Source organism: Penicillium antarcticum (genome assembly GCF_028974205.1).
Source record: "Penicillium antarcticum strain IBT 31339 chromosome Unknown utg000009l_segment0_segment0, whole genome shotgun sequence".
NCBI classification, from domain to species: domain Eukaryota; kingdom Fungi; phylum Ascomycota; class Eurotiomycetes; order Eurotiales; family Aspergillaceae; genus Penicillium; species Penicillium antarcticum.
In genome coordinates this window covers 5,432,168-5,457,431 of record NW_026695307.1, presented here as the reverse complement: position 1 = coordinate 5,457,431, position 25,264 = coordinate 5,432,168, and the positions used below count along the sequence as shown (strand labels likewise).

The 25,264-nt window shown below is 50.8% G+C and overlaps 8 protein-coding genes across 8 annotated transcripts; 3 read left to right on the top strand and 5 right to left on the bottom strand.

Annotated features, from left to right (window-relative positions):
• Positions 1-222: 222 nt before the first annotated feature.
• Positions 223-3,837, bottom strand: N7508_010408 (cohesin subunit IRR1; the record flags this gene model as incomplete). Its single annotated transcript, XM_058468468.1, has 2 exons — positions 223-3,323; positions 3,381-3,837. 2 exons carry the CDS (start codon positions 3,835-3,837, stop codon positions 223-225), a joined length of 3,558 nt encoding a protein of 1,185 aa, XP_058316314.1.
• Positions 3,838-5,499: 1,662 nt separating this feature from the next.
• On the top strand, positions 5,500-6,729 carry N7508_010407 (urease accessory protein UreD; the record flags this gene model as incomplete). The annotated part of the gene is made up of 1 exon (XM_058468467.1): positions 5,500-6,729. One exon carries the CDS (start codon positions 5,500-5,502, stop codon positions 6,727-6,729), a length of 1,230 nt encoding a protein of 409 aa, XP_058316313.1.
• A 589-nt stretch (positions 6,730-7,318) lies between these two features.
• Positions 7,319-8,858, bottom strand: N7508_010406 (uncharacterized protein; the record flags this gene model as incomplete). Its single annotated transcript, XM_058468466.1, has 2 exons — positions 7,319-8,453; positions 8,560-8,858. The coding sequence occupies 2 exons, from the start codon at positions 8,856-8,858 to the stop codon at positions 7,319-7,321; spliced, it is 1,434 nt and encodes a 477-aa protein (XP_058316312.1).
• A 342-nt stretch (positions 8,859-9,200) lies between these two features.
• N7508_010405 (putative rRNA biogenesis protein RRP5) lies at positions 9,201-14,714 on the bottom strand (the record flags this gene model as incomplete). The annotated part of the gene is made up of 3 exons (XM_058468465.1): positions 9,201-9,749; positions 9,804-14,207; positions 14,256-14,714. The coding sequence occupies 3 exons, from the start codon at positions 14,712-14,714 to the stop codon at positions 9,201-9,203; spliced, it is 5,412 nt and encodes a 1,803-aa protein (XP_058316311.1).
• Positions 14,715-15,808: 1,094 nt separating this feature from the next.
• N7508_010404 (uncharacterized protein) lies at positions 15,809-16,254 on the bottom strand (the record flags this gene model as incomplete). The annotated part of the gene is made up of 2 exons (XM_058468464.1): positions 15,809-16,044; positions 16,101-16,254. 2 exons carry the CDS (start codon positions 16,252-16,254, stop codon positions 15,809-15,811), a joined length of 390 nt encoding a protein of 129 aa, XP_058316310.1.
• A 2,878-nt stretch (positions 16,255-19,132) lies between these two features.
• Positions 19,133-21,366, top strand: N7508_010403 (WD40 repeat domain-containing protein; the record flags this gene model as incomplete). Its single annotated transcript, XM_058468463.1, has 4 exons — positions 19,133-19,763; positions 19,815-19,925; positions 19,974-21,056; positions 21,128-21,366. 4 exons carry the CDS (start codon positions 19,133-19,135, stop codon positions 21,364-21,366), a joined length of 2,064 nt encoding a protein of 687 aa, XP_058316309.1.
• A 500-nt stretch (positions 21,367-21,866) lies between these two features.
• Positions 21,867-22,971, top strand: N7508_010402 (uncharacterized protein; the record flags this gene model as incomplete). Its single annotated transcript, XM_058468462.1, has 2 exons — positions 21,867-21,907; positions 21,966-22,971. The coding sequence occupies 2 exons, from the start codon at positions 21,867-21,869 to the stop codon at positions 22,969-22,971; spliced, it is 1,047 nt and encodes a 348-aa protein (XP_058316308.1).
• A 169-nt stretch (positions 22,972-23,140) lies between these two features.
• Positions 23,141-25,249, bottom strand: N7508_010401 (chaperonin-containing T-complex alpha subunit TCP1; the record flags this gene model as incomplete). Its single annotated transcript, XM_058468461.1, has 6 exons — positions 23,141-23,524; positions 23,586-24,620; positions 24,675-24,779; positions 24,835-24,920; positions 24,980-25,027; positions 25,087-25,249. 6 exons carry the CDS (start codon positions 25,247-25,249, stop codon positions 23,141-23,143), a joined length of 1,821 nt encoding a protein of 606 aa, XP_058316307.1.
• Positions 25,250-25,264: the final 15 nt, after the last annotated feature.

Here is a 25,264-nt window from a genome sequence, read left to right as displayed (position 1 = left end):
AGCAAAGCAAGTGAAAGCAAAAGAAGAATATAACATACAGAATGAGTATATCGATGTCCACGCAAACATGAGCAAAGGCAAAAAAGGAAACAATCAAGCCAAGCCACCTCGTCACATAGATGACATGAAAAGAAGATCTGAAAAAGAAAAGAAAAGAAAAAGGGATTATTTTTCAGAACAAACGTTAACCCATCAGTTGCAGCAGAAACTATTCCATCAAATTCAATCACCCATCACCTCATCCTCATCCTCGGGCGCAGAATTTGACCCCTCGTCCTCTTCTCCATCCCCGTCTCCATTCTCACGATCAATGTCCCCCTCGACCAGACCGCGTGTCCGCAAATCTTCATCTCCATCTTCCTCAACACTATCAACATGTTCCTCTTCCTCATCATTGACATGTTCCGCAGACTTACTCTCCTTGGCAGGAGTAGAAGGGGCAGCAGCAGCAGCAGATTTAGCAGCTTGCTTGCCCTTCCCTCTAGAAGGCGCAGCTCTAGGCTTCTTCTCTTCAAGATAAGACAAGACCTCGCGATAATTTTGACCAAGAGCGGTCTTATTCCGAAGTAGGCGTTTTTTCAACGCGCCACGCTTCGCGCCAGATGCATCGATGACACGGGCGATAATGGCCAGCACGAGTTTGCCTGTGATTTCGCAGAGACGCTGCTCAGCAAAGATGCTAGAGCGGAGGCGTTCGTTGAGGACGGCTTCGTCTTCTTCATCACTGGCTTCGTCTTCGTCTTCGGGTTCGTCTTCTGAGGCTGGCTCGTCGTCGTCTGCAGGGTCGAGGTCCAGACCTGATTTCTTCGCCCAGGTTCTTTCGGCGCTGTTGTGGATTTTGGAGAGGAGGGCTTGGGTGTCTGGGCCGATTTCGTGAATTAGGCTTTGGGTCTGGAAGACTGTCTCTTCGTCGTTTGTGCTGCCGGTGCCTAGATTGCGGAGGGTGCTGAAGAGGGTTTGGAGGTCGAGGTAGGTTGTTGCTGCTATTACGCGGAGGTTATCGAGGCCTGTGCGGGAGTTCATGATGTTGACTAGGGTGTCGGTGAAGGCTTCGCGGCTTTTTGTGAGGGCTTCGAAGTAGGAGGTTGTGAATGTGGCTTTTCCTTCGTTGAGAGCTGTGGACAGTGCCTGCACCTTCCACATGAAATAAAATAGCAGTGTGCGGATGCTGCTTGTCACTAGCTCAGTCTCAGTCATGGCGATGTCTTCGTCGTCATCTTCCATGCGGAGGCCGCGCTCGGCGAGGCGGATAAGGGTGTTGAAGGGAGCTTCGGGATGGTCCTTCTTGGACTTTGAGCGGGAGTTGGGCACGGTTTCGAGAATTGCGGTGCAGTCTGTGATACCAGCGAGATTGGAGATGCGGGTAACGGTGTTGGTCAGGTCAGTGAGAGTAGGATCAGATATCGAGCCACCTTCTTGCACGTCCTTCTTCCGTGATAGAGCGCCTAGTGTCTCGACCATGTCATCCCACAACTCTTGGACCTTGCTCTCCAGCGCTTCCTTCATCTCATCGGAGCTCTTTGCATGCAAGAAAGCAACACTAGCCTCAGCCAGAACGTCTTGATCAGAGTGGGTCAAGAATTGCTTGTTAATATCATTGAGCAGGGAAGAATAAGCAGTGGCATCCTTCTGGAGATCCTGGATTGTATCCAGGTCCACGAGGTGCTCCAGGCGCAGGACAGCAGAAGCTGATTCGGGTGATGATCCGAATTTGTTGAGGAGACGTGGGATGATCTGTGCAAGGTTGTGGGAGACTTCTTCTTGAAGCTCGGGAATCTTTTGTGTCAGAGCCTTGACCTTGCGACCACGCTTGTCAATGTCGGATTTGGCAACATCTAGAACCTTGAGCTTGACTGCGGCACAGAGAACCTCAAGAAGAATGGCTTCTTGTCCTTCTTCCATCTTGTACAGATTCTTCACAACGCCTGCAGTGTCATCTTCGGACGGCTCGTCTGTGATCTGAGAGTGATCGTAGAGCAGATACCCAGCCAGCGAGGGCCATTGACCAAGCTCTTCCATATGAGCGTAGACAGCTTCGGTAGCCAGAGCAAAGCGTGACTCCACGGGAACTCCCAATAGTCTGTCACGAGAGGATGGCTGCGGTTGCTGTTCAGCGTGCTGTGCGTCGTAAGACTGGAACAGATCGGTCAGGCATTTGAACTTGATCCATGAACGCTTAGGCGACTCGTAGTCATCCTCGTCGTCATCAGCTAGCAGCTCATTAAGCTCTTCTCCAACCTCCTCAGTGATCGACTCGAAGGCGTCCTCGGCATTGGACACAAAGAAGCGGCCTGCTATTTTCCGAATACGGGGTTCCAGGTCGAACACCAGTCGACCAATGGCATCGATGTCATCTGGTTCAAGGAGACCTCCTTCGCGGAGATGGGTGAGCAGTTCAACGGCAGCCGCGCGCACAGAAGGATCGGCATCCTGAACGGCAATCTCCACAATGCGTTGACGGAAACGCTCAGTGAATGAGTGCAGACCAGCAATGTTGTCTCGGTTCCCGTATAAAACGATCAGCTCAGACAGAACAACAAGTCTGGTCTGCGGCATAATATCGGCAAGCGTCCACCCCAGATACCGTAGATACTGGCCTTCGAAGAAGACTTCCCGGTATGCGCGAATCCATCCACCTAGAGCTGTCAGACATTCGGCTCGGATCTGACCATCAATATCTCGGTAGCGGTGTACAAAGATAGTATCAAACCAATCTTGTAGGAATTCGTCAAGTTGCTCGACCTTCTGTTCACCCTCTGTGATAGCTGTTTGGATCGCCTCCGCGCGCCCCTTGTTGACGTTTTTCTTCTTCTTTTCACTCTCAAATTGTTTGCGGGAGGTTGTCACACTGGTCGTGACCTCGCGGGCAATATCACACAGGGCGTTCATGATATCGAGGGAGATAATCGTGGCTGTATGTCTAAAGGGGCGGCACTTGGAGGTCGACATAGTAGAGACCCAGATTTGGATGTTTTCGAGCACAGCATCATCGGTGTATAGGATGGACGAGGCATGGAAGGTTTTGATTAAAGCAACCATGAAATCTTCGAGGAGAGGCTGGAAAGCGCGGAACTTTTTCGACTTGGAAATTAGAGGATATTCGGTGATGCCCTCAGCTTGGTACAGGGCCTGGAGATCTTCAATTCGACCAACGGCATTATCGACATCTACAGCTTCATCAGTGGAGACCTCGAGGTCAGTTCCGGCGCATCGCAGGATAAAGTTGACTAGGTCTCGCATAGCCTGGCCATTATTGCGTTGATATTGTGACAACCACTGGGCGGCGACTGTGTCGGGGTTGCTGCTCTTTCCGAAAACCTCCGCTAGTCAAGTATTAGCTCTAAGTCAAATGTGCTTGTGTGCTTGTAGATACCACTCACCAAATAGTCCACGTTCGCCCGCCGCAAGACTAGGTCGAACCTTAGGTTTCCGGGGTCGAGCAGTCGGAAGTCGGCCATTGGCAGCAGGACGAAAAGCGAGTCTACCCAATCCCTTGCTGGCGACCTTGGGCTTCTTAGATGCATGCGACTTGGACTTTGGCTTTGACTTTGAGGATTTCTTAGCACCAGTGCCACGTGCAGCACGTCGCTTCTCTCTGAACTCCTCCTCGTCGGCTTCATCGTCACCGGCATCGCTCTCAGACTCAGACGCGTCTTCTTCGTCGCCATCCTCGTCATCGCGTGCCTCGCCTCGCTTGCGTTTCCCTCCAGCAATTTCTTCGGAGTGTTGGCTTTGCGAAAACACCTCCGGTCGTCGCGTCATCCGACCAGATTTGCGTCGGTCTTCGGCGGGGGTGGACTGACCGGGGCTTGATAACGGTGGTTTGTCGATATCCATTGTGGTGGATTAATGTGAAATACGAATGTGCAATATTGGAAAAGGCGCGTTGATCAATCGCCTCGGATGGAGGTGGTGGATCTGGTAGTGAGTGTAATGGGACGCGCTCCGTGCAACGCGCGGTTGGTACCGAGCAAACGAAACGAATGGGCGTAACAAGACAAAAGTGACTGTGTCGTGTAATTGCGACAAGCGCACTGCTGGCCGAAGTTAAACGGTGGTCAATCGAAGGACTCGAAATTGTCCAGAGACAGAGTGGGGGAAGATCGAAAGGAGACGCGACTCGTGCCTTGACGCCTGATTGACCGCCTGATTTATGGGGCCGAAAGTGGTGCCTGGACATGGTGCCTTGTATGTCAGGTGTCAGCTTAGCACTCTCATGTATACGTATAGCACCTTTGCAAATCTTAAACTGAAAGTACCATTACCAAGTACGTCATACTCTCTTGGATATGCTTGTCTCCTTCCAACAATTAATTGAGGGCGGTATCTTCCAGGACCAACGGCAGACACCGTGGTAACCTAGACGGTCTCTTTCCTATATTTCACACCGAGGGGCCTCTGATTTATGTGTTATGATTCGAATCAATGCAGGATGAGGTTCTCGAACAGGGTAGTGAGCACATTGTTGACAGGTATCAACCTCAATAAATCAAGTGGACTGCTCCATCGAACTGCCACAGTACATGCTCTGTACCTGGCGCCTGGTTTGTGAGGCAAATGTGGTGCCTTGGAAATTAGGTATCAGGCTGACCTCGCCTGATGTTATTTCCGTGAAGTCCGACCAACTTGCGTGCTTCATGCAAGTATAGTAACAACCTTGGAAGTCGTGCTGGGACTATCATTCATCAGCACGTTATAGTTGCAATGATAGACCCGTGAATATCACAGATAGTCTAGTATTTGTTTTAGTTAGAACCAACATGTAGGCGCCTCAGGGTCTTGAATCAGATCAACCCTCCAGCCTGAAGAGCTCTCGATATGCACAGGCCTCGGACCTCAGCGGGGAATAGTCCGACTATACCGGAAAAGAGAAAGCCCATCCTACACACTTTGACGGAGTGATACGTGTAATATAGCTGCAAAGTTTGCGTCACCGTACATCTATATACAGTCTATAGTCCCTTGGCCTTCAAAGTTAATGGAGTCTAGGGTCATGTGGTCATTCTATATTTTTCTATGACAGTCAATAGTCAGGTCCCATGACTATTGCCCCTTTCTCCTGTATTCCTCCTTCCCTGCATCCCTATCCTCTGGAGTCTAGACTAGTATTACCTGCAGATCAAATGACATAAAACAAAGCGCCAAGAAGTAACCCGCCGGTCCTAGTGGAAATGCGGAGATACTCTTTGTCATAGAAACACCTGTAGCCTTTCATTCGGACTTGTGGTTATGCGAGTGCCAATGATCTCCCAGTATCCACCGCCTGAATCTTCAGTATTGGGGCCAAGTCAAGATTGCACTTGGTCACTTGCGAGGCCCCGCTCGTAGCGGTGACTAAGATTGTCACTGCCGTGGCAGTACCTTCCCGCGCAGATTCCGGGGTAAATCTATTTTTCGACATGGACTCTCTTATATCACTCCTCTTCCTCCGTTTTTCATTTCATATCAATCACACATACAACAGCCCCCATGCCTGGCCGTGTAGCACAACCATCCACAATGCGACAACCAGCAGCACCCATTCCCTCGCCCTTCCAATCCTCCATTGCGAAGCCGGGACAGGGGAAAGTCGTTCTCTCTCTCCTCCCACCAGCGAACCCGACCCTCACAACCCTCACCTATAAATACCCATTGAAGCTCGTCCCCAGAACCGGCGGCTTCGTCCCGAGCCCCGAATCCTCCGCCTTCTCCGACTCATGCCCCTCACACCCAGTGCACCTCTATCTCCTCACTTACGGCGGCGGGTTGCTACCAGGTGACCACATCGAAGTCTCCATTACGCTAGAACCGAAGACCCGTATGGTAGTCACAACCCCACAGGGCAGCACAAAGATCTTCAAAACAGACCCAAACAGCGCAAACAGCCCCAATGTCATCAAGGGCCACCGCAAGCAAATGCCCGCAAATCCCAGTATCTCCGACATGAGCCAGCAATCTCTCGATGTGAAAATTGGCCGCCAAGCAGCCCTCTGCTACCTCCCCGACCCTTCAGTTCCCTTCCAAAACAGCCGCTACGCCCAAATCCAAACATTCACCGTTGACGCTACGGCAAAGGGCGACCAGAGGAGTAGTCTGTGTGTGCTAGACTGGGTAACGCAAGGCCGGACATCCCGCGGCGAAAATTGGAACTTCCGCTTCTGGCGCGGCCGCAATGAAGTCTGGGCCGTAGACGAGAAAACAGGCAAGAGCAGGCTTTTACTCCGAGACTCTGTCATTCTCGACGACGAATCCGAGGATACGAGTGATGAGGAGAACGAGTTCTCGGAGGATGAAGTCGAGCGTACGGATGTGAATATCCATAACGGTATTGACAATCATTCCAACTCCCACTCCAATCGCCCTGCCAATCGCCCTCAACTACCTCAAAATGGCCTAACGCCCTTGAATATCATCGCCGAACGAACCCGGCCCCATGGTGTCGTTGGCACGTTAATTCTCTCCGGTCCCGTCTTTGAAGCACTGGGCTCGTATCTCATACACGAATTTCAGACCCAGCCGCGCATTGGTAGTCGTAATTGGTCTGATCATGCTTCTGCTGCTGTGCCTGAACCGTCTATTAGCCATCATGGTGATGTGACATGGACCGCGGCGCGGGTTCGAGCTGGATTCGTGCTTGTGAAGTTTGGAGCTAAGGACTTTGAGACTGCCAAGCATTGGCTTGGTGGGTTGATCCGGGAGGAGGGAAGCGTTATTCGCGAATTCGGCGAAGAGGCGCTGTTCTGCCTGTGATTCTTGTTTGGTTGATTCTTCTTGGTGGTGTGTTGATGCTGCGTTCTCTCGGCTGGTCGAGGGATGCCACATGCACACACTCTCAAATGATCTATCTGATGACCTTGTTATTGCATTTTACTTCTGACTTCATGCTGAGATCGTCCGAGGCGATTCTCATCTGTATGCGCATGTGATTTTGATCTCATTTACTGGAAGCATTTTGGCGTCGTCGCTGGCTTGTCGGCTATCAGGGCATTGGGCATTCATACTTACCCCCTGATTTGAGGCTTTGGTTTGCATTATTCTCTGCAGAGCATTCGGTGCCGCAGATGTCAAAAATATGATTACCGCGATATTTATTTCACAATTGATATTCATTTGATATCGTCTCCAAAAGCTCTGTATCATTTAGTATCTATCAATACCACAATCCCGATCTTCAATGAGCATAGAATAAAATGAATGAATTGCAAGGTATATAGCAAGAAAAGCATATCTATGAAACACTAACATAGCCATAAGAAAAGGTATCATGAACAGCCAAAGATGGACGCCCCATTCATAAGAAATCATAACCACAAGAATCCATCAAAGATCCAAACCAAGATCAGGGCCACCAATCAAAAACGCGCGTATTCCACTCCCCCTTCGTAGCACCAACAAGATCATCAACATTAAGAACATCCACCCCCTCAAGCGCAAGAACCCTCCAAATATGATTTCTCAAACTGCGCGGCCAACTTGGCAACGCCCAATACCGAACCTTCAGCCCGTGCTTATGCGCAATCCTAACCTGAGTCCGGATCAGCTCCATTTGCTTCTGGGTGAAGTGGAATGGCCAGGGGAAGCCGATTGAAGCACGGAAAGAGACGGAGGCGTAGAAGCTATTCGTGGCGTTGAATGTATTTGCTGTTATTTTGTTCGGCATGCCGCTTTGGCCTTGACCGTGGTCGTTGGATCTTTTGATTAGGGTTGCTTCGGACTCAGACTCGGAATCGGTTTCCATTTCTGAATCCGAATCTGGTGTTGAGTCGTCCTCGGGGATATCTACAAGCTTGTCGAGCGGCGCATCGAAGAAGATATCTCTATACGAGGAACCTGCATTGATAAGATTGAACGGCGCATTCCCCGTTCCGACAACAGTAATGGGACCTTGAATGATTTCCTCGCCATTGAAGTGCGTCAGATACCCACGCTCACGCAGGGGAGCAAGCTGTTCCACGACGGCATGATAAGTAGCCGGCCCGGCAGTCTTGAAATCAATCAAGAAGATAAGCGATTGATCAGGGTCCGTGTCGAAGACGCCGTGGGCTGGAGTGTCGAGTGACGGGTGGAACTCCGTGATAGGATTCTGGCGCTCGAGAATTGAAATGAGTGGGTTGACATACATCGACTGGAGAGTGCGTTCGCGGGTGAGGCTTGACGTCGTGTGTCCGACGTAGAGCTCTTCGTCGAAGAGCCAGACGTCTGCTTCGACGCCGATGCAGCCTGCTTGCAGGGCTGAGTAGAGGGGTACGCGGCGCCAGTAGTCGTTGTGCGAGTGGCATGCTACTGGGGTTATGTCGCGGGAGATATCGGTTGGCCAGCGGGTTGGGAGGGGAATTGGGGTTGTGCTTGTGTCTTGGATTTGGATTGGGTCGTTGTTTGTGCTTGGTAGCCAGTTGTTCACTGCGCGGTCATATTCGTCTGGGAAGAAGGAGAGGACGATGCCGCAGGCTATTGAGATGAATTGGATTATGCCTCTGTTGTTTTGCGTTTTGTTTAGTGGATTGTTCTCTTCTATCGGGGTTGGACTTGTAGATTGGCTGGCTCCGGACCTTCGGTAGAGGTCGGATTTGGTTGACTTACAGCATGATGAGGATTCCGACTAGGGTGCGCACTAGCCCGCGCAGAAATTTCGAGCAACAAGATCGCTGCTTGAGTGTTGGCTGTTCTGCAAGCTGGGGATCTTCGCTCGAAACTGATGTCCAAGCTGAGCCGGTCAATACTCGACGCCATGGACGGGCTGGGCGCCCCACTTCGCGAACAGGCTGGACGTGCACATTGACTTTGTTTGTGTCTTCTTCGGGGTTGACTGAGTCTGTGTAGGGTTCGAAGTGAGCGTCCAGAGAGGTGGAGCTATTCTGCGGGGGAGGCTGGACGCTCATAGTGAGTGTAGAGGGAAAAACTGGAGCCAGAAAACAGACAAGGTGAGAAACATCGAGATTATAGCCTGGTTATAAGCTCAGCTATACTCCCGAAAAAGTCCCTCAAAGTGAAAAAGAGAAACCAGCCAAGATCTCGCAGGGCTGAGAACATGTTGCGGAGGCGCCGGAAATGATTGGCCCGCAACTGCCGATCTGGTACTCGGTCTACTTTCTATACACATGCTATGATACTGCGCTGGGATAGGATAGAACAAAGAAAAAGACATATTTCCTGGTGATATCTATATACAAATACATGCAATGCTCCCAAACACCCACGGCGTACATTTTTTAGGGAAAGATCTACTCCTGCAAAGACTTGACATAAGTCACAGCACGAGCCTTGACCTCCTCAACCATCTTCTCATCACCATTATCAGCAGCCAGCTTCTCCTCAAAGGCAAGCCACTTCTTAAAGAGAAAGCGGGCCTGCTTAGGCTTGAGCTTCTTGCTAGCGTCGATGCTCACTGCACCCTTCTTGCCGCTCTGCAGGCCAAGGACCCGCTCGAACAGACGGCGCACCTGCTCCGCATCGCCGACCTTGATTTCAAGGTCCAGCAGGACGTTCCACAGGTCAATGCGCTTGGGGAACGAGGACAGGAGACCTTCGAAGACAGTTCGGCCACGCTCCACGTCGCCGTTCTCCGAGCGGAACTCGAGCTGGCCGAACTTCGAGGTTGTCTCGATGTGCGTGTGGGCGGGCAGGGATTGCAGGGCTCGGGGAAGGAGGGCGCGGGCGCGGTCGGGGGAGCTCATCGTGTCGAAGAGGAAGCTGGCGTAGTTGTAGAAGAACTTGGGGGATTGCGAGGAGATCTTCTTCTTGAGGGCCTCGTAGAAGAGGTCACTTGCTTTCTGTAAAGTAGTTAGTATATGGTTTGATATTGATGTTGATGACTGATCACATACCTGGTTCTTTCCGGATTGGATGTAGATACTGATCATGCGCTCGTAGATTTCCTGGGGCTCGTTGTACTGACAAGCACGCTTGAACACCTCCTCGAGACTGTCGTCATCGCCGTAGGTGTTCTCCATGTTGAGCAGCGCAACCCAGATGTTGAGCTTCTCGGTATCCTGGCCCATGGTGATGGTGCGCAGGGCACGCTCGGCAACGGAGCGGGCCTTCTCGACCTCACCCAGCTCCAGCTGGAAGGCCATGTACTGCAGCCACAAGAGAGAGGAGTCGGGCTCACCAAGGAGAAGACGCTCGAAGTCAGCAACTGACTGCGGACCGTTCGCATCCAGGTCGCCGGTGCGGTCAACCTGGATCTCGGCCTTGCGGTTCTTCTTCTTCTTCTTTTTGGAGTCCTCGTCATCGCTGTCCTCGCGAGCAGCAGTATCCTCCGTCGCGGCATTGCCGCTCCAGTCGAAGCCGCCGGCGCCGAGACCGCCAGTCTTTGAGGGCTTGGCGTCTTGCATTGGCACATCCTCGTCGTCGGATTCTTCCTCTTCCTCACTGTCGTCTTCCACATCGACACCTCCCATGGACTCGTCGTCATCCTCGTCCTCGTCTTCGCTGTCATCCTCACCCAGCTCGACACCACCAAGACCATCGACGCTCATTTCGTCCTCATCCGCGCTGTCATCCTCTTCATCTTGGAAGTGGGAAGCCTTCAGCGAGAAAGAGATCTTCTTGGCGGCGTGATCAATCTTGATGACCTTGGCCTTGATAGCATCACCCTCATCGTACAAGGTGCGGGCATCCTCGACACGCTTGTCAGCCATCTCACTGCGGTGGCAGAGACCGCTAATGTTGGCAGAGCCGTCAACAACGATGAAAGCACCAAACTCCTCAACCTTGCGAACCTTACCAGTGACAATCTGGCCAGTCTTGAGGTCCTTGAGGGTGATGGGAGCCTTGAAGTTGGGGTCTAGAACAGACTCCTTCAAGCTCATCTGCAGCTTGTTCTGCTCGGCATCAACGAAGGTGACCTTGCCCTTGACCAGCTGGTCGGGCTGGAAGGAGTCCTTCCATTCCTTCAGGTAAGAGTCGGAGAGATCAGATACGCGCACGTAAGCGGTGACATCGTTACTAATAGCGACGAACAGACCGGAGTCAGTGACACGCTTGACGAAGCCACGGATGACATCGTTGACCTTGACATCCTTGTAGGAAGAGATTTCGCGGTCTTGAACGGGCAGCGAGGAGCTGAGAACCTTGGAAGGACGCAGCGACAGAGAGATCTTCTTGGTGGCCTTGTCAACGGCAATGACGCAGGCACGCAGAACCTCGTTCTTGTTGTGCACGGTAGGATTGGCCTTCGAGTAGTCATCGGCGAGATCAACCAAGTTGACCGCACCGACGAGGGCCTCGCCGAGCTGCATGATCACCTGTCTCTCGGTGACCTTGGTGACACGACCGGGAAGGATCATGCCAACAGAGATATCACCAAAGGCGAGCTTGTCGTAGCCCTGCTTGGCAGTGAGGTTGAGGTGGCCCTTCTCGGCGTCAACGGCAGTAACCTGGACCTTGAGAGCGGAACCAATGGGGAAGTTCTTTTCAACATCGGTCAACAAGGACAGATCATCAGAGGCATCCATGAAGCGCAGGCGACCGCGGACGTTAGGGGACAAGTTGACCCAAAGGCAGTCGTCGGAAACGTTGTTGACGAAGCCCATCCAAGAAGATCCAACCTGAACCTGCTCCATGTTCAGAGGGGCGGGGTTGGAGGCCTTCAAATAGCTAGGCTTGAGAGAAAGCTCGAACACAGGGTACTTGCCAGAGCGATGGCTGATGGGAAGGAACTTGTGGTTGCGAGCATCGTGGACACCGAGGATACGGGCAGACAGGGTCTGCTTGGCCTTGAAGAATCGCAAGGGCTGTTTGCGGTCCTTGATGTCTTTCCAGTCATCGAAGATCTCGGAGACATCGATACGACCCTGCAGGTTATCCGCCAGCTGAACGTTGACCTGAGTGGCCTTGATGGAGACAACCTTGCATTCAACGATTCTGCCGAAGGTGAAGTCGGACATGGTCTTGATGTTGCTGTCGATGGGGTTGGCAACGTTGTCATCGGTCTGCTGCTTGGGGGCCTTCTTGGAGATAACAGGAGCAGTATCCACGGGCTTCATGCTCAGAATGAAGCGCTTGTAATCCATATCTACAGATTGAACATTGAGGGTGAGAGTCTGTGCCTTGGACAGACCGTAGCGAGGCTGCTCGAGGTTGGCGTCGTCGATGAGACGTCTGGGGAGCAAACCGGTAAGACCACCAAGGAACTCGACAAAGACACCATCGGGAGTGATGTTGCGGACGAAACCGGTGACAGTGGAACCCTCTTGCACCTGCTCAAAGCTGCTGGGCATGGACTTAGTCTTGGCGGCCTTCTTCATGCTGCCTCGGCTAGAAACCTTGATGAGACGGTGGGCGCGCTGGATATCGAGAACCAAGAGGTCGTTCAACTTCTGGCCAACACGGAGCTTGGACATCATCGAGGCTTGCTTGGAGGGGGGTCCGTCAATGATGTGCTGGGAGTCGATACGAGCAATGAGACCAGACTCGTCGAGCTTGAGAAGAACATCCTCGTTGGACTTCTCGAAGACGACTCCACTAACAAGGTGACCGGGGTGGAGAGTCTCGAAAGCCTTGCGGTACTGCTCAGTGAATGTAGAGGGGTCCTTGCAAGAAACGGTGAGTCTGCCGAGGGCGGCATCCACGCTCAAGGCGTGAACATTGAGGACCTGTCCTTGTCTGAAGTGCTGGGCAGGGTCCTTGATATAGGCCTCACTCATCTCGGAAACGGGAAGGAAAGCGCGGACGTCACCGTAGAACTGGATGACAGCACCGTGGGTCTGGAGGCTGACAATGGTACCGGGGGATTGGGAGCCAGGAGTGATGTCCTTGTAGTCCTTCCAGATGGCAGACTCGCTGTTGAGCAAACTCTTCTTCAGGGTCAAGCGGATCTGGCGCTTCTCAACGTTGACGGAGAGAATTCTCAAGGAAAGCTTCTGGCCCTCACGGAACTTCTTCTCGGGGAACTGAAGCTGGGTATCGGCGAAGTGCATGGAAGGGACAAGGCCAGTGATTCCATCGGCCAGATTAATGATCACTCCGTCCATGCCATTGGCACCGATCAGGAGCTTCTCGACCTTTCCTTTGACGATGGCACCAACGGTAACATCCTCGACGCGGAGGAAAGGCTGCTCGAGAACGGACTTCTCGAATGAAAGCAAGTAGAGGTTATCAACGGGGTTGTAGCCGACGACTCTGGCCTCGTGGGTAGCATCGAGCTTGAAAGCACCGGAGGTCTCGTCAATGCTCTCGACCTTGCCGTCGGAGAGCCTTGACATGTGAACGAAACCAATGTGCTTGGTCTCTCCAATCTGAGCATACACACCCATACCGGGGTCAACCTTGACGATCTTCGCCTCAGGAATGATGGCGGAGATAGCAGGGGCCTCGTCGGAGGAACGGGGACCAAGGGAATCGGAAGAAAGCTTGAGGACGTGGTCGAGCATCGAGAAGCCAACCTTGAAGGGCTCGGCAGATGGAAAGGTCGAAACAATACGACCCTTGATCTTGGCACCCATCTTGAACTTTTTCTCCAGGTCAATCTTGCCGTTGTTGGCACCGGACTGAACCAGATCGACGGTTGCGTCGAGCATTCCCATGATCTTTCCGATCATGCCGCTTGAAGTGACTTCGGTAAGGAGAATTTCGGCGGCGGCTCCGGGGAGGAAGGTGTTGATTGTGGGAGCCGAGCTGAGGTAGTTCGATTTCTTGATCGAGGCGGATGATTGGAAGTTGGTGGACAGCTTGATGACATTTCCACTGGGGTTCTGACCAGTGACCATGCAAAGGAAGACAGATCCCTCCTTGAGGTTCGAGTACTCCACGCCGTGATCGAGCTCCTTGGAGGACATGAATCCCTTCAGGTCTGCGCCCTCAATGCCAAGGTCCATGACCACACCGTGGTCCTCAACGCTGACAACGGATGCCTGAACAGCCGAGTTTACGACGAGATCGGACTTTGTGAGACCAGTGTTCGTTTGTCTGGGGTCGATTGATAGCTCAATGTGCTTCTTGCTACGGGTCTTGGGGTCTGCAGGGTTGCCACCGGTGGAGACAACGAATGCTCGCAGGTATTGACCCAAATAGAAGTGGTCCTTGAGATCAAAAGACTCGTCGTCTGAGCTGTCCTCATCGTCATCCTCTTCCTCGTCATTTAACATCTTCTCAATTTTGTCCTCGAGTCCCTTCGAGACGGATGTAAGAGGGACGTATCCGGTAAGGTTGTTAGGCAGCGACAGGCCGATGTCGTGGGCGTTGATGCTGGAGACTTGACCTAGAACCATGGTTCCAGGAACAAGACGCTGCGACAGTCAGATTAAATGCGACGCAAAAGGTTTCCCATAACCTACCTTGAAGCTGAGACCTTCAATGCGAACTTCTTGCTTTTCAGCCGAATCCTTATCTGTAGACTTCTTGCCCTTTGTCTTCTTCTTCCGAGACTTCTTGGAGGTTGTGGTTGTCTCTTCATCCTCCATTTCAACGTCATTATCGCTCTCCTCTTCAAAGGTGGTTGAGGGCTTCTTGGAAGGCTTCTGGGATCCTTTCTGCTCGAACAGAACATCCTTGTTGGCCTGAATCTGGATTTGCTTGCGCTCCAATGGGGTCAAGACGCTTGCACCACCACGAGGGAACGAAGGCTCCTCGTCGCGCAGCACGGAAAGCTCTGAAGCTTTCGCGGCGGTGGAGGCGGCATCGTTTTCCTTCTTATGCTCTTTTTTGTTCTCCTCCGCTCCAACCTTAGCACGTTTTTGGGGCTGGCGAGCAGCTGTTTCTTCAGGGGCATTCCCCTTGCGCTTAATTGGCGCCATAATTCAACAGGCAAAACCGAATCGTGCTCTGTTGCAGATTGCGGGTTGATCCTCAAGAAAAAGATAAAAAAAATTCCGAGTCGCGGCAGAACCTTCTTGGCGGTGTAGGTTACGGGAGCAATCATGAGTCAGCATTTAGGCGCCTGGAAATTATGGCGAACATTAACGTGCCAGAACGTGCCCTAACTTTCTGGAATTACCTACAACAAGGGTCATGAATTTGTGTACCATGAATTATGAGACGATTCCTCTACAAGGTATTTGAGGCAATTGTATCCTTTGATACATTCTTTGTACCTTAAGTTCCCATTTCTTCTTTTCACCCCTTTTTTGGCCATTTGGGAGTGCCTCATTTTGGTCGTCTAAATCGCTTCAAGGTGGAGAAATGAAAGGACTTCTAGCCTCTCTTGTACAATACCAGATATTGGAGGGGCATCTTTATCCCAAGCTTTACTGTTTTATGTGTTACTGCGCTGATTTTAGCACCCGATACACCTACCGCCCAACTAGCCTAAGTTCTTTTAACAATCTTTCAAAAGATTGACTCTGTATTATCAAGAATAAAGCGAAGTGTACCCACCTTGTATTTTACAGGTAACTAGGTCTACATGTCTTGAAAGCCAGAGAACAGGTACGTATTCTTTAGAAAGATAATGTTGGTTCATGACCTATGGTAGATATTTGCCTACTGTGCATTGCAATTCCCAACAGGCAAAGAGAGACCAAATATCCTATCCTATCCATCCAAGCCCTTCTCCAAATCTTTTCTTATGGTTCCACTTTCAGTCCTCGAGTTTCTCTGCAATAAGCAAGAGCTCAAATTGCACTGCACTCATGCTGTCATAAAGGTCAGTGCAGAGCGACAAAATGTTGCACTCAGTGTCCGAGTGAATCATGCGCTCAGTTTGAGCGGCAATTTCCGAAATCTCCTGGATTTGAGAAAAGAGTGCTGCCATCTGTGGGATAGTTGAGAGCACTGCAGGGTGCTCATGACTCAGCATGCCATTCTCGAAGCAGATACAGACGAAGCCAGGAAGCTGTTAGATGTCATGGCATAGTTTTCCTACTTTTTCAATGAGTTCTAGCATGCGATCTCATGCGGTAATGTGCGTGAGCTCCGAGGCCTGTACGATCTGCTGCATTTCCTGGGTGTAAGTAAAGACACTTTCGAGGATGAGCCTGTAGGCGAGAGGGCGCACGAAATGAATGAATATTTCTTCTTCGGCAGTCAGTCGATCTCCATGTGGGTTGATAAAAATCTGAATTTGCTCGCCATAGGGATGAGGATCTATGGGTTCGGGCTCCGTGGGCTCATCGGTGGGATCATTGTCTGCATGATAGAAGTGGTTATTAACGTGCACTGTCTCTACGTCATGGAAAACATACTGCTATCCCGGTCAAGCGCGTGGGAAGACATGAGGTAAGATGCTGGGCAAGATGCTGGGAGGGAGGCTGTGAGGAGATATGGTGAGGGTAGATGGTGATAGAGGATGGTGGAGAATGATGATAAGCATATTTGGTGGAAGAATATGTTGAGCATGGTGGGTGAAAACAATGAGTAGGAATATTGAGAGTAGTAAGGAGGGATAATGGGTAACTATGATAATTCGAAGATCGAGTGAGATCTATCTCACTGCTTATTTTCATGGCCGCATGTTCTGATACGATACTATACGTCGCACGCATCCTTTCGTACTAGCATGATGTCCTTCTACTCATTTGCCCAAAGCTCTGCAGAACTAAGATATTGTAGTGGTGATTCCCGTGACAGTAGTTTTAGCGGCCTGAGGTATTACAAATGCCTTAGCAGACATGCAGCCTTCTCCTACATGGGGATCTCAGCATGATCAAACAACCTCAAATATGACTACAGTTATTCACCAGACTTCTTGGTTCATGATATAGCACCAGGCTGAGTACGATTTACACCTTCAGAGACTGCTCTCTACGTCTACATCAGACCATGGGAGTGGTTGTGTGATCTCTTCGTTAGTATCGACCGGTCTGCTATGTCAGACTGCCATCGTGCCATCCCCATTTCAATATATAGTAAATAGTCCAACGGACTTGCAGCTTGATAGTTGTATGCTGAGAGGATGAGAGAGAGCAAATATGATGAAGTCTTCTGTTACGCAGGAGTAGGACACTAAATATCCCGAAAAGAGCAGCCTGCGGGTAAAAGACAAAAAACAAAAGCAAAAACATACAACAGTAAGGATTCGCTAGTGGTCACCCACCTAACTACTAACTTACCGGCGTGTGGCTTAAGTACGGCTGAGCGGACGGGAAGCCCTGTTCTCCACACCCTGTGGTCGTATGTGCTTGTTCTACCATTGATAAGAATGATATAGGTAACTTCCTTTCGCAAAGGATGTATAGATTAGCGAGGATTCATATAATATCATGCGGTTAAAAGTGATATTGGCGCCGACGGCATAGTTGATGGATTTTTTTCACGTAAGAGGGATTTTGGGATAGTCAGGATTTTGGGAGACCGTAGGATTTGAGGACTTTCTAAAAATGTTTCCGATAAAATCAAGCTATTGGCGAGAAGCAAGAGTTTTCATCAACGAAAGTTATCAAGAGCAATTTCCGCTAGTTCAGCCCGGCGGGTTTCCTTTAAGCACTGATTCATTTCTGATAACAGCTGAAGAACTAACTGATGAAGGCCATGAAACAAATGTGAAGTGATGAGGGCTCCAGACCTCTCTAGTCAGAGAGCAGGCCGTTTATTGCAATAGCTGACCTGCGACCCCCAAAGGTGCGAATCGCACCCCATGGAACTTCAAGTACAGGCTCTTGTAAAGAGTGTACAAATTTTGCCCACCCTCCCATAAAGCCTTGTACTCCGTCTCAGGGGCAAGCTTGATCAATTCGATGATTTTGTGCAAAAACGTCGTTATTTGCTGGTCTGTCGGGAGAGGAGTAGGAGAAACATGACGGATAGCCAAATTCCCTAGGTTGAGACAAATTAGACCAGGGAGATATCGAGATCTATAGGACATATCCTTTGCCGCTCGAAGAAGTGAGAACAGCCCGTTCCATGCCGTTTGAAACGTCAGTACCGATGCATAGACAATGCCCGCATCGGCCGGTTGTAGGTGAAGATCATGTTGTGAAAAAAATGTGGCATTGAGAGCACACAGATATGGGGTGCTCTGATTCACTTCCCAAGTATTGGCTGAGGCTATGTCTTCCTCGGGCGTGAAATGAGTGGGTATGGGATGGCCATGGAAAATAGACTCATCTCCGGTATCGTTGCCTACATCCAACAGGTCATAGCAGCATGCATATGGCTTTTGATAGAACATAAGAACCAGTCACGCGGCCAGGCATGCCAAAGAGTATGATTACCGAGTACGATGGGTTCAGTAAGTCGCCCAAACAGTGCTTGCAATTCGTTTTTCGTTCGGGGTGACAAAGGTCAAGATTATGTGAAAATTGAAACCAGACTCTTGGCTGGGACCGGCGTCTGCATCAAAAAGTGCTCAGCAGCATAACAGCGTCCATGACAGAAGATACAGAATGCCATTTACCCTCTCAGCCACGTGAGAGGGCATGACTACCGAGTATGATCTGTTGTTGATGTAGCGAGACGGTGGTTGGAAGCTTGAAGATGGAAGCTTGAAGATGGAAGCTTGAAGATGGAAGCTTGACCATGAATGAAATTATGATCATGATAACTATTTATATAGAATGACTAGGGTCCAGTATTACTGTCCGAACTATGGTCCCTTCAATAACCTTTGTCTGCGTCAAAGACAAGGGCGATCCATTATATCAACGGGGCTATAAAATCCGCTAAACCAATGACTTGCTTAATGAACACACTGTAATATTTCTGATAATGTGTCACAGAAAATTATTATTCGTTATGAAGACTTCGGTCGCGAATATATATTTATTCAACACATGTTGAGAAATCGCCTTTTCTGGGAGCTCTATACTTCAAATATAAACAACTCTATATAACCGCGCTGAAGCTTGGTAATCTCTTCCCTGGAGCATATATTGAGAATTGACGGGTCTACAATACCCTAAGAGCACTCTAAATTGTATTTTCACATCAAGCATGCAAACCACAGCGAGCATGGTCGATTGAGTAGCTGGAATTGCGATTGTTGACAGCAAAAACGGGCTAGAATCCGCCCCCACCCCGCTATGGTAATTCTTGAAGACAGAGAAAAAGGCCTCGGGAGAAAGGAATACCCAGTACAAGATTACTATGAAATAAAGTCATTATAAAATACGAAATTAATGTGGGATCAATGGTGAAGGGGTCTGGATTGGAGGGGTGAAATGCCTTGACACGATCGCGTCACGTCGCGACACGAAAAGATCCAATCTTCCCCGATTCATCCCCTTAGCCGCCCCATGCACTTGTAGTTTTTCGTCTTCTTTCTTCTTTTCGTCACACAATGGGCCTCTTCGATTTACCGGAGGTGCCCTATTCAGAGCCAGTCCTGCCTCCCCCAGAGCCGCCCTCGTCCCCTCCGTCTATTTCCTCCGATGCTGGTGGCCGCCGCAGAGCCAGAAAGCCACCGACGGTCACACCTCGATCATTCCGCCGATTCTTTACCCCACGCTCTCTCCTGCCTATCGCAGATAATTCGACTACTCCGTCTACCAGTCGTCAGGCCTTACGGGCTCTAACTTCGCCTGCCGTCAACCGCCTGGGCCCAGCATTCTCGAGAACTTCCAAGGCTGGTAGCACCAGAAGCCCCCACGATGGCTTACCGGAAGACTTCATTCGTACTCCGAGCAGGAAGCGGAAAAACTCGTTCTCTTCTGCCATTTCCCCTCTACAATCCTCGCCGCTGAAGAGAGTTCGTGTCCGGTCACCGACAGGCGAAGTGGAAAATGATATGACAATTCGAGATATCAATCTCCGCCATAGGGAAGCTACTCTGCCGAGTCCACCAAAACAATCCAAACCGGTGGCTCCTGTGCGTCGGTCGAAGGCATTGCAAGCCTCTGGCGCATTGTTCATGCGAACTGTGATGGGCTCTAGAGCAAACAGGACGACTCTGCGATCCAACTATGGCGCTGGTTGGTATTCACCACATACCTTGTCTGCTCGTTCCTAACGATTCTATGTAGGATGGCAAGATCTTACGTCCGACTTTTATTCTCAAAGCCAAGACCGTCACACATGTTCTAGCTATGCATCAGACGGACTGGCCTTGCCCTTCTGCAATGCTTCATGCAACAGTAAGTCACACAGGCTCTGACTGCAACCAACATCTAACCCAAGGGCAGCAAACTCGCTCGTCGCGGTTGGCGACGAAGAGGGTGGCATTCGACTACTAGACTCCTCAATTGACGAAGACGCCGGCTTCACTGATGCATATCTCGGTTTCCGTCCGCACATGAACTCGATCATGGATCTCGAATTCTCATCTGATGACATGCTACTGGCCACGGCATCAGGCGACCAAACGTCTCTTATTATCGATATGACAACACAACGACCCATCCATTGCCTATCGAATCACTCTTCGTCCGTCAAGCGCATCCAATTCCAACCAGCCTCCAACAACAAAGTTCTTGCTACATGCAGTCGAGACGGAAATGTCAACATTTGGGATCTTCGTTGCAAAGGGTTTGAACGACCTGCATTGCAAGTCCAATGCTCTCTGTCCGAAGCCGAGAACCCCTCGACTACCGCACCGCCAAAAATGCTATACCCGCATGTTCTCAACACCATTGGAGGGGCCCATGCCTACACAACTTTTCAGAAACCTGCAATGGACAAAAATGAAGTACCGCCCTTTGGCCGGACCGACATCACCGTGACCTCGCTCGCTTTCCTGGCTCCTGGACGTGAAAATCTTTTCGTTACAGCCTCCGAGGCCAGTGCAAGTGTGAGATTATGGGATTTGCGAACCGCACATAATAACCGCCGTGGTCGACCTGTGATTCCGCTATCTACAACACAGGAACCGGAAAGCCACGTTAAATATCGACGCTTCGGTCTTACTTCCATGGCATTTGGCGGTGATGGTGCACGGCTGTATACTCTTTGCCGAGACAACACGGTATACACGTACTCAACCTCGCACTTGATCCTCGGAAACGCTCCTGAACTTTCGGTCAATAACAACCGCCCACGTCGGACTGGAGGCTCTGACAAGGATGGCCTTGGTCCTCTATACGGGTTCCGTCACCCTCGTCTCCAGGTCTCTACCTTCTACGTGAAGCTGGCCGTCCGCAAAGCGACTGCCGATCACCCGGAGATACTAGCCACTGGAAGCAGTGACTTCTGTCCAATTCTATTCCCCACCGATGAACGATACTTCAATCCCCCTGTGCAAACACCCCCGAAAGTCCGCCAACCCGGACGTCTCTCTTTACCACCCGCTCTGGCCTCCGCCGCACGAACTCCGGAATCGGCTTGTCTGGGCGTCTTGAAGACACCATTCCGATCCACCAATCCGGTACCCCTCTTATTGAAGGCCACCAGAAGGAAGTCACCGGCATGTCATGGACTCAATCTGGTGAACTTATTACTGTGAGTGACGACTACACTGCTCGCTGCTGGCGTGAAGGACCTGAGGCTCGTGAGCTTCGAAACGGCGGTGAATCCGAGGGCAAGCGCTGGCAGTGTGGTTGGGCTGATATGAAAGACTCTTACAACGACAAAGACGACTGATTCATCCTGCTTGTTTTGTGATTTTGTACTCTCAGCATTCATGGCGTTTGGATGGTTTTTTCACTGTTGGGCATTTCCCTGGCGCTTGGGAGGGCATCTCGATTCTAGCGCAGCATACCCGTTTTTATTCTGGTCTGCACCCTCTCGGAATTTTAATTATACTCTTAGTTGACTACTGAATTGATTAGTTTTCTATGTATCGAAAATGTTTGAGTACTGTTACATATTTCCGCAGTAGAAAATAGCCAAGCGCATGGTTCTGGGCAGGCAAAACTTGCGACGATATTTGAAGAATCCAGCAGGAAAAAAAATTCACTTAGCCATTACCGTAATTATAGTTGAATTTGTTCGCTTTCGTCTGAAGATATAAATTCAAGGTGAAGTGCCGAAGTAGAAAGCATACAAGCGGGCGATAAGAGATAAGAGCGGTTGACCTTACAAAGTTGAAAAAAAGTTGCGCGAATACCACCCCAAGACTTAACCCCCAAAGAACACCCACAATGCCTCACAAACACAAGAGACGCGGAGAGGCTGACAAGTCGTGAGTATAAATTATACCCATTAATCTAGATTCCAAGTCTAACGAGTCCTCACGCCAGTCTCTTCAACCTACCACCTTCGGAGATCGCCAAAGCACTCCCAGTCCGTGACGCCAACAAGCCCAAGATTGGCAAGAACGGCAAGCCAATCAAGCAAGACAGCAAGAAGAATCAAGGCCAAGACCAGAACCCCAGCGTAAACAAAGCACCCAGCAGCCGCCGCAAGACCGTCTCCGAAGATGACACCCCAGCCGCATTCCGCCGCATAATGCAATTCCAGCAAACAGGCCGACGAGCCCCTTCAGGACTGGAAACTGGCGAAAATAAGAAGCGCAAGCGCGCCGGCACAGAGACCACAACTGAGTCAAAGAAAAAGCCTACAAGAGGTGCCAAGGCCGAAGAAGCCAAACCGGCCGCGGAGAAGAACGCAATGCCCAAGATCCTGCCGGGTGAAAGGCTAGCCGAGTTCTCCGCTCGAGTTGACCGCGAAATGCCCTTGTCGCAAATGACCAAGACAACTAAGTCCGGCGAGGCTAAGACCAATGAGCAGCACAAGCTGACGAAGCATGAGAAGCATCTGCTGCGCCTGCAGTCTGGATGGCGTGAGGAGGATAAGAAGATCCGTGAGAAAGAGCAGGCGGAGCGGGAAGAGCGTGAAGCTGAGATGGAGGATGAATTGCAGCAGTGGAAGGAGTGGGAGATTGAGGCCGGAGGCAAGGCTGCTAAAAAGCGTGCTGCCGCTGCAGCGGCACGGAAGAGTAAGAAACAGGGCAAGAATGCTGATGGGGAGGACGGTGCTCCTGATAGTGGCGATGATGATCCTGATCCCTGGGCGAAGCTGAAGAAGCGTGACCAGGAGCGCAAGAAGAATCCGTTTGAGACTGCGCCTGCGCCGCCTTCGTTGATTAAACCTCGTGAGATTTTTAAGGTGCGTGGTGGTGCTAAGGTTGATGTTGCCAATGTGCCTACTGCTGTTGGTAGTTTGAGACGGCGAGAGGAGTTGGCAGGTGAGCGGAGGAATATTGTCGAGGAGTATCGTCGGTTGATGGCTGAGAGACGGCAGTGATATATACGAACAAGGTCGGAGTTATAGAATTACAGTTTCATGTATTTACTCTTGAGAGATTTGTTCATATGCAGTAGCAGTGGAAAATGAGATTTCTACTGCTGATCGTCTATTTCACATCATATTACTGCCTTTTTTGATAATTGGAGGAGTCAACACAAGCTCGGCCTTAGTGACCGTGGCCGTCATCAGCTGGCTGCTCCGGGTCCAGCTTGATGATAGTGTCAATGCGCATGATGGCTATGCAAGCCTCGACGGCACTCTTGAGCTGCTTGACCTTGCTCATGCTGGGCTCCAAGACACCGGCTTTCAAGGTGTCGTGAACCCTGCCCTTGGCCAGATCCAGACCGTAGTTGCGGTAGGTCTTCTTCTTGGCGATAGCCTTCTCCTCCTCGTTGGCATCACCGTCCTGCACACGCTGTGACAGGGCGTGGCGAACACGGAGCTGAGCGACGAGCTCGGATGAGTCCTTGGCTGCGTTGACTGCCAAAGTCTTAGGGATGACGAGAAGAGACTGTGCGAACTCGCCGATAGCCAGTTGCTCACGAGAGCCCTGTTTGAGAAACATTAGAAATCATATAGAACAAAGTGTAGTCGCGACCAATTGAACTTACCACTGTGACTGCGAATTCCTCAAGGTAGATGTGAAGTGCTGTTTCCACGGCTCCACCACCGGGAACGATGCTTCCGCTCTCCAGAGTCCGCTTGATGGCACAGAGAGAGTCGTGAACAGAGCGCTCCATCTCGTCCAAACTGTATTCGTTGGCACCACGGAGAATGATGGAAGCAGAGTTGTGGACCTTGGTGCCCCTGACGAGGATGCACTCATCGTCCGAAATACGTTCTTGCACAACCTCCTCGGCGGTTCCAAGGTTTGATGCGTCGAACTTCTCATCCCCGTTGAGGTCAGACAGGGTGCTGACCAGGGTGGCACCGGTGGCCTTGGCGATGCGGCGCAAGTCCTCCTTCTTGCAACGACGAACTGCCATGGCTCCACGCTCGACGAAGAGCTTGAGAACCATGTCATCAATACCCTTTGTTGTGAGGACGACATTGGCGCCGGACTTCAGGATCATCTCAACACGCTCGAGAACAATGCCAGACTCGCGCTCGCGGATCTTCTCCAATTGGTCGGGGTCCTCCACTGTAATCTGAACACCAAGCTTCATACGCTCCTTCTGCAGGTTCATATCCAGACAAGCGATCTTGGCGTCGGTCACATGGGTCGTCATAGCCTGAGAAGCAACGGTGCAGTTCAAAGCATATCCGTTCACGAGAACGGACTCGGTACCACTCTTTCCGTGGGCCTTGAGCAGGTTCACAGCCTTGACGGGGTATTTGACCTCGCCTCTCTGGTTGACGGACTTTACCTGGAGCATCGCGTCCACACACATGTTCGCAAAGAAGTCAGAGTCGGAACCGATGATCTTGGAGGACATGGAAGTCTTCGCAATGTTGACCAAGCTATCCTTTCCAATATTATCCACCTTCGTCGTAACATTCTCATTCATATACTTGACGGCTTCGCGCAGGGCAAGCCGGAATCCTGTGATGATGGTCGTAGGGTGGATTTTGTTCTTAATTAGCTCGTTTCCTCTCCGCAAAAGCTCAGCGGCGATAAGAACGACAGAGGTTGTGCCATCCCCGACCTATGAAAAAATATGATTAGCAGGTGTTTGAATAGTGGATGCAGAGACCCATACCTCCTTATCCTGTTGCTGGGCCAAATCAACGAGGATCTTGCCCGCAGGGTGCTCAATATCCAGCAAAGACAGAATGGTAGCGCCATCGTTCGTCACGGTAACATCCTGCCAAATGTTAGAAGCTGCAGCGAAGCTTTGCGGGGTTGATGTGTTCCCATACCCCTATGTCGTCCACCATCATCTTGTCCAAACCGGAGGGACCGAAAGAGCTCTTGATGACATTTGCGATGGCCTGAGTCGCGAGAACTTCAGGAAGTCAGCTACCGTCTCCGAAGAAAGCGTATTCAATCAATAGTTCGACATACCAGTCTGCTCACGGACATCAGCACCGGTGATTTTCTGCCCACCCAAGACTGTGTGCGAGATTGGTCAGTTCATTGAAAACAACAACAGTCAATCGTAAAGATCTCACAGAGTGTGTCCGCATTCCGCGGTGCCTCAAAGATGCCTGCCATGATAACAGACGAAATAAAATGAGCTATTCGAGTGCGATGGCAGAGCTGTCTGGCTTCGGGGGGGTTGCTGTGGGCACTAAAAGTTCTGCCAAGGCGGTGGGCCAATTTTCGATATCGCATCCCACTTTGAGGAGT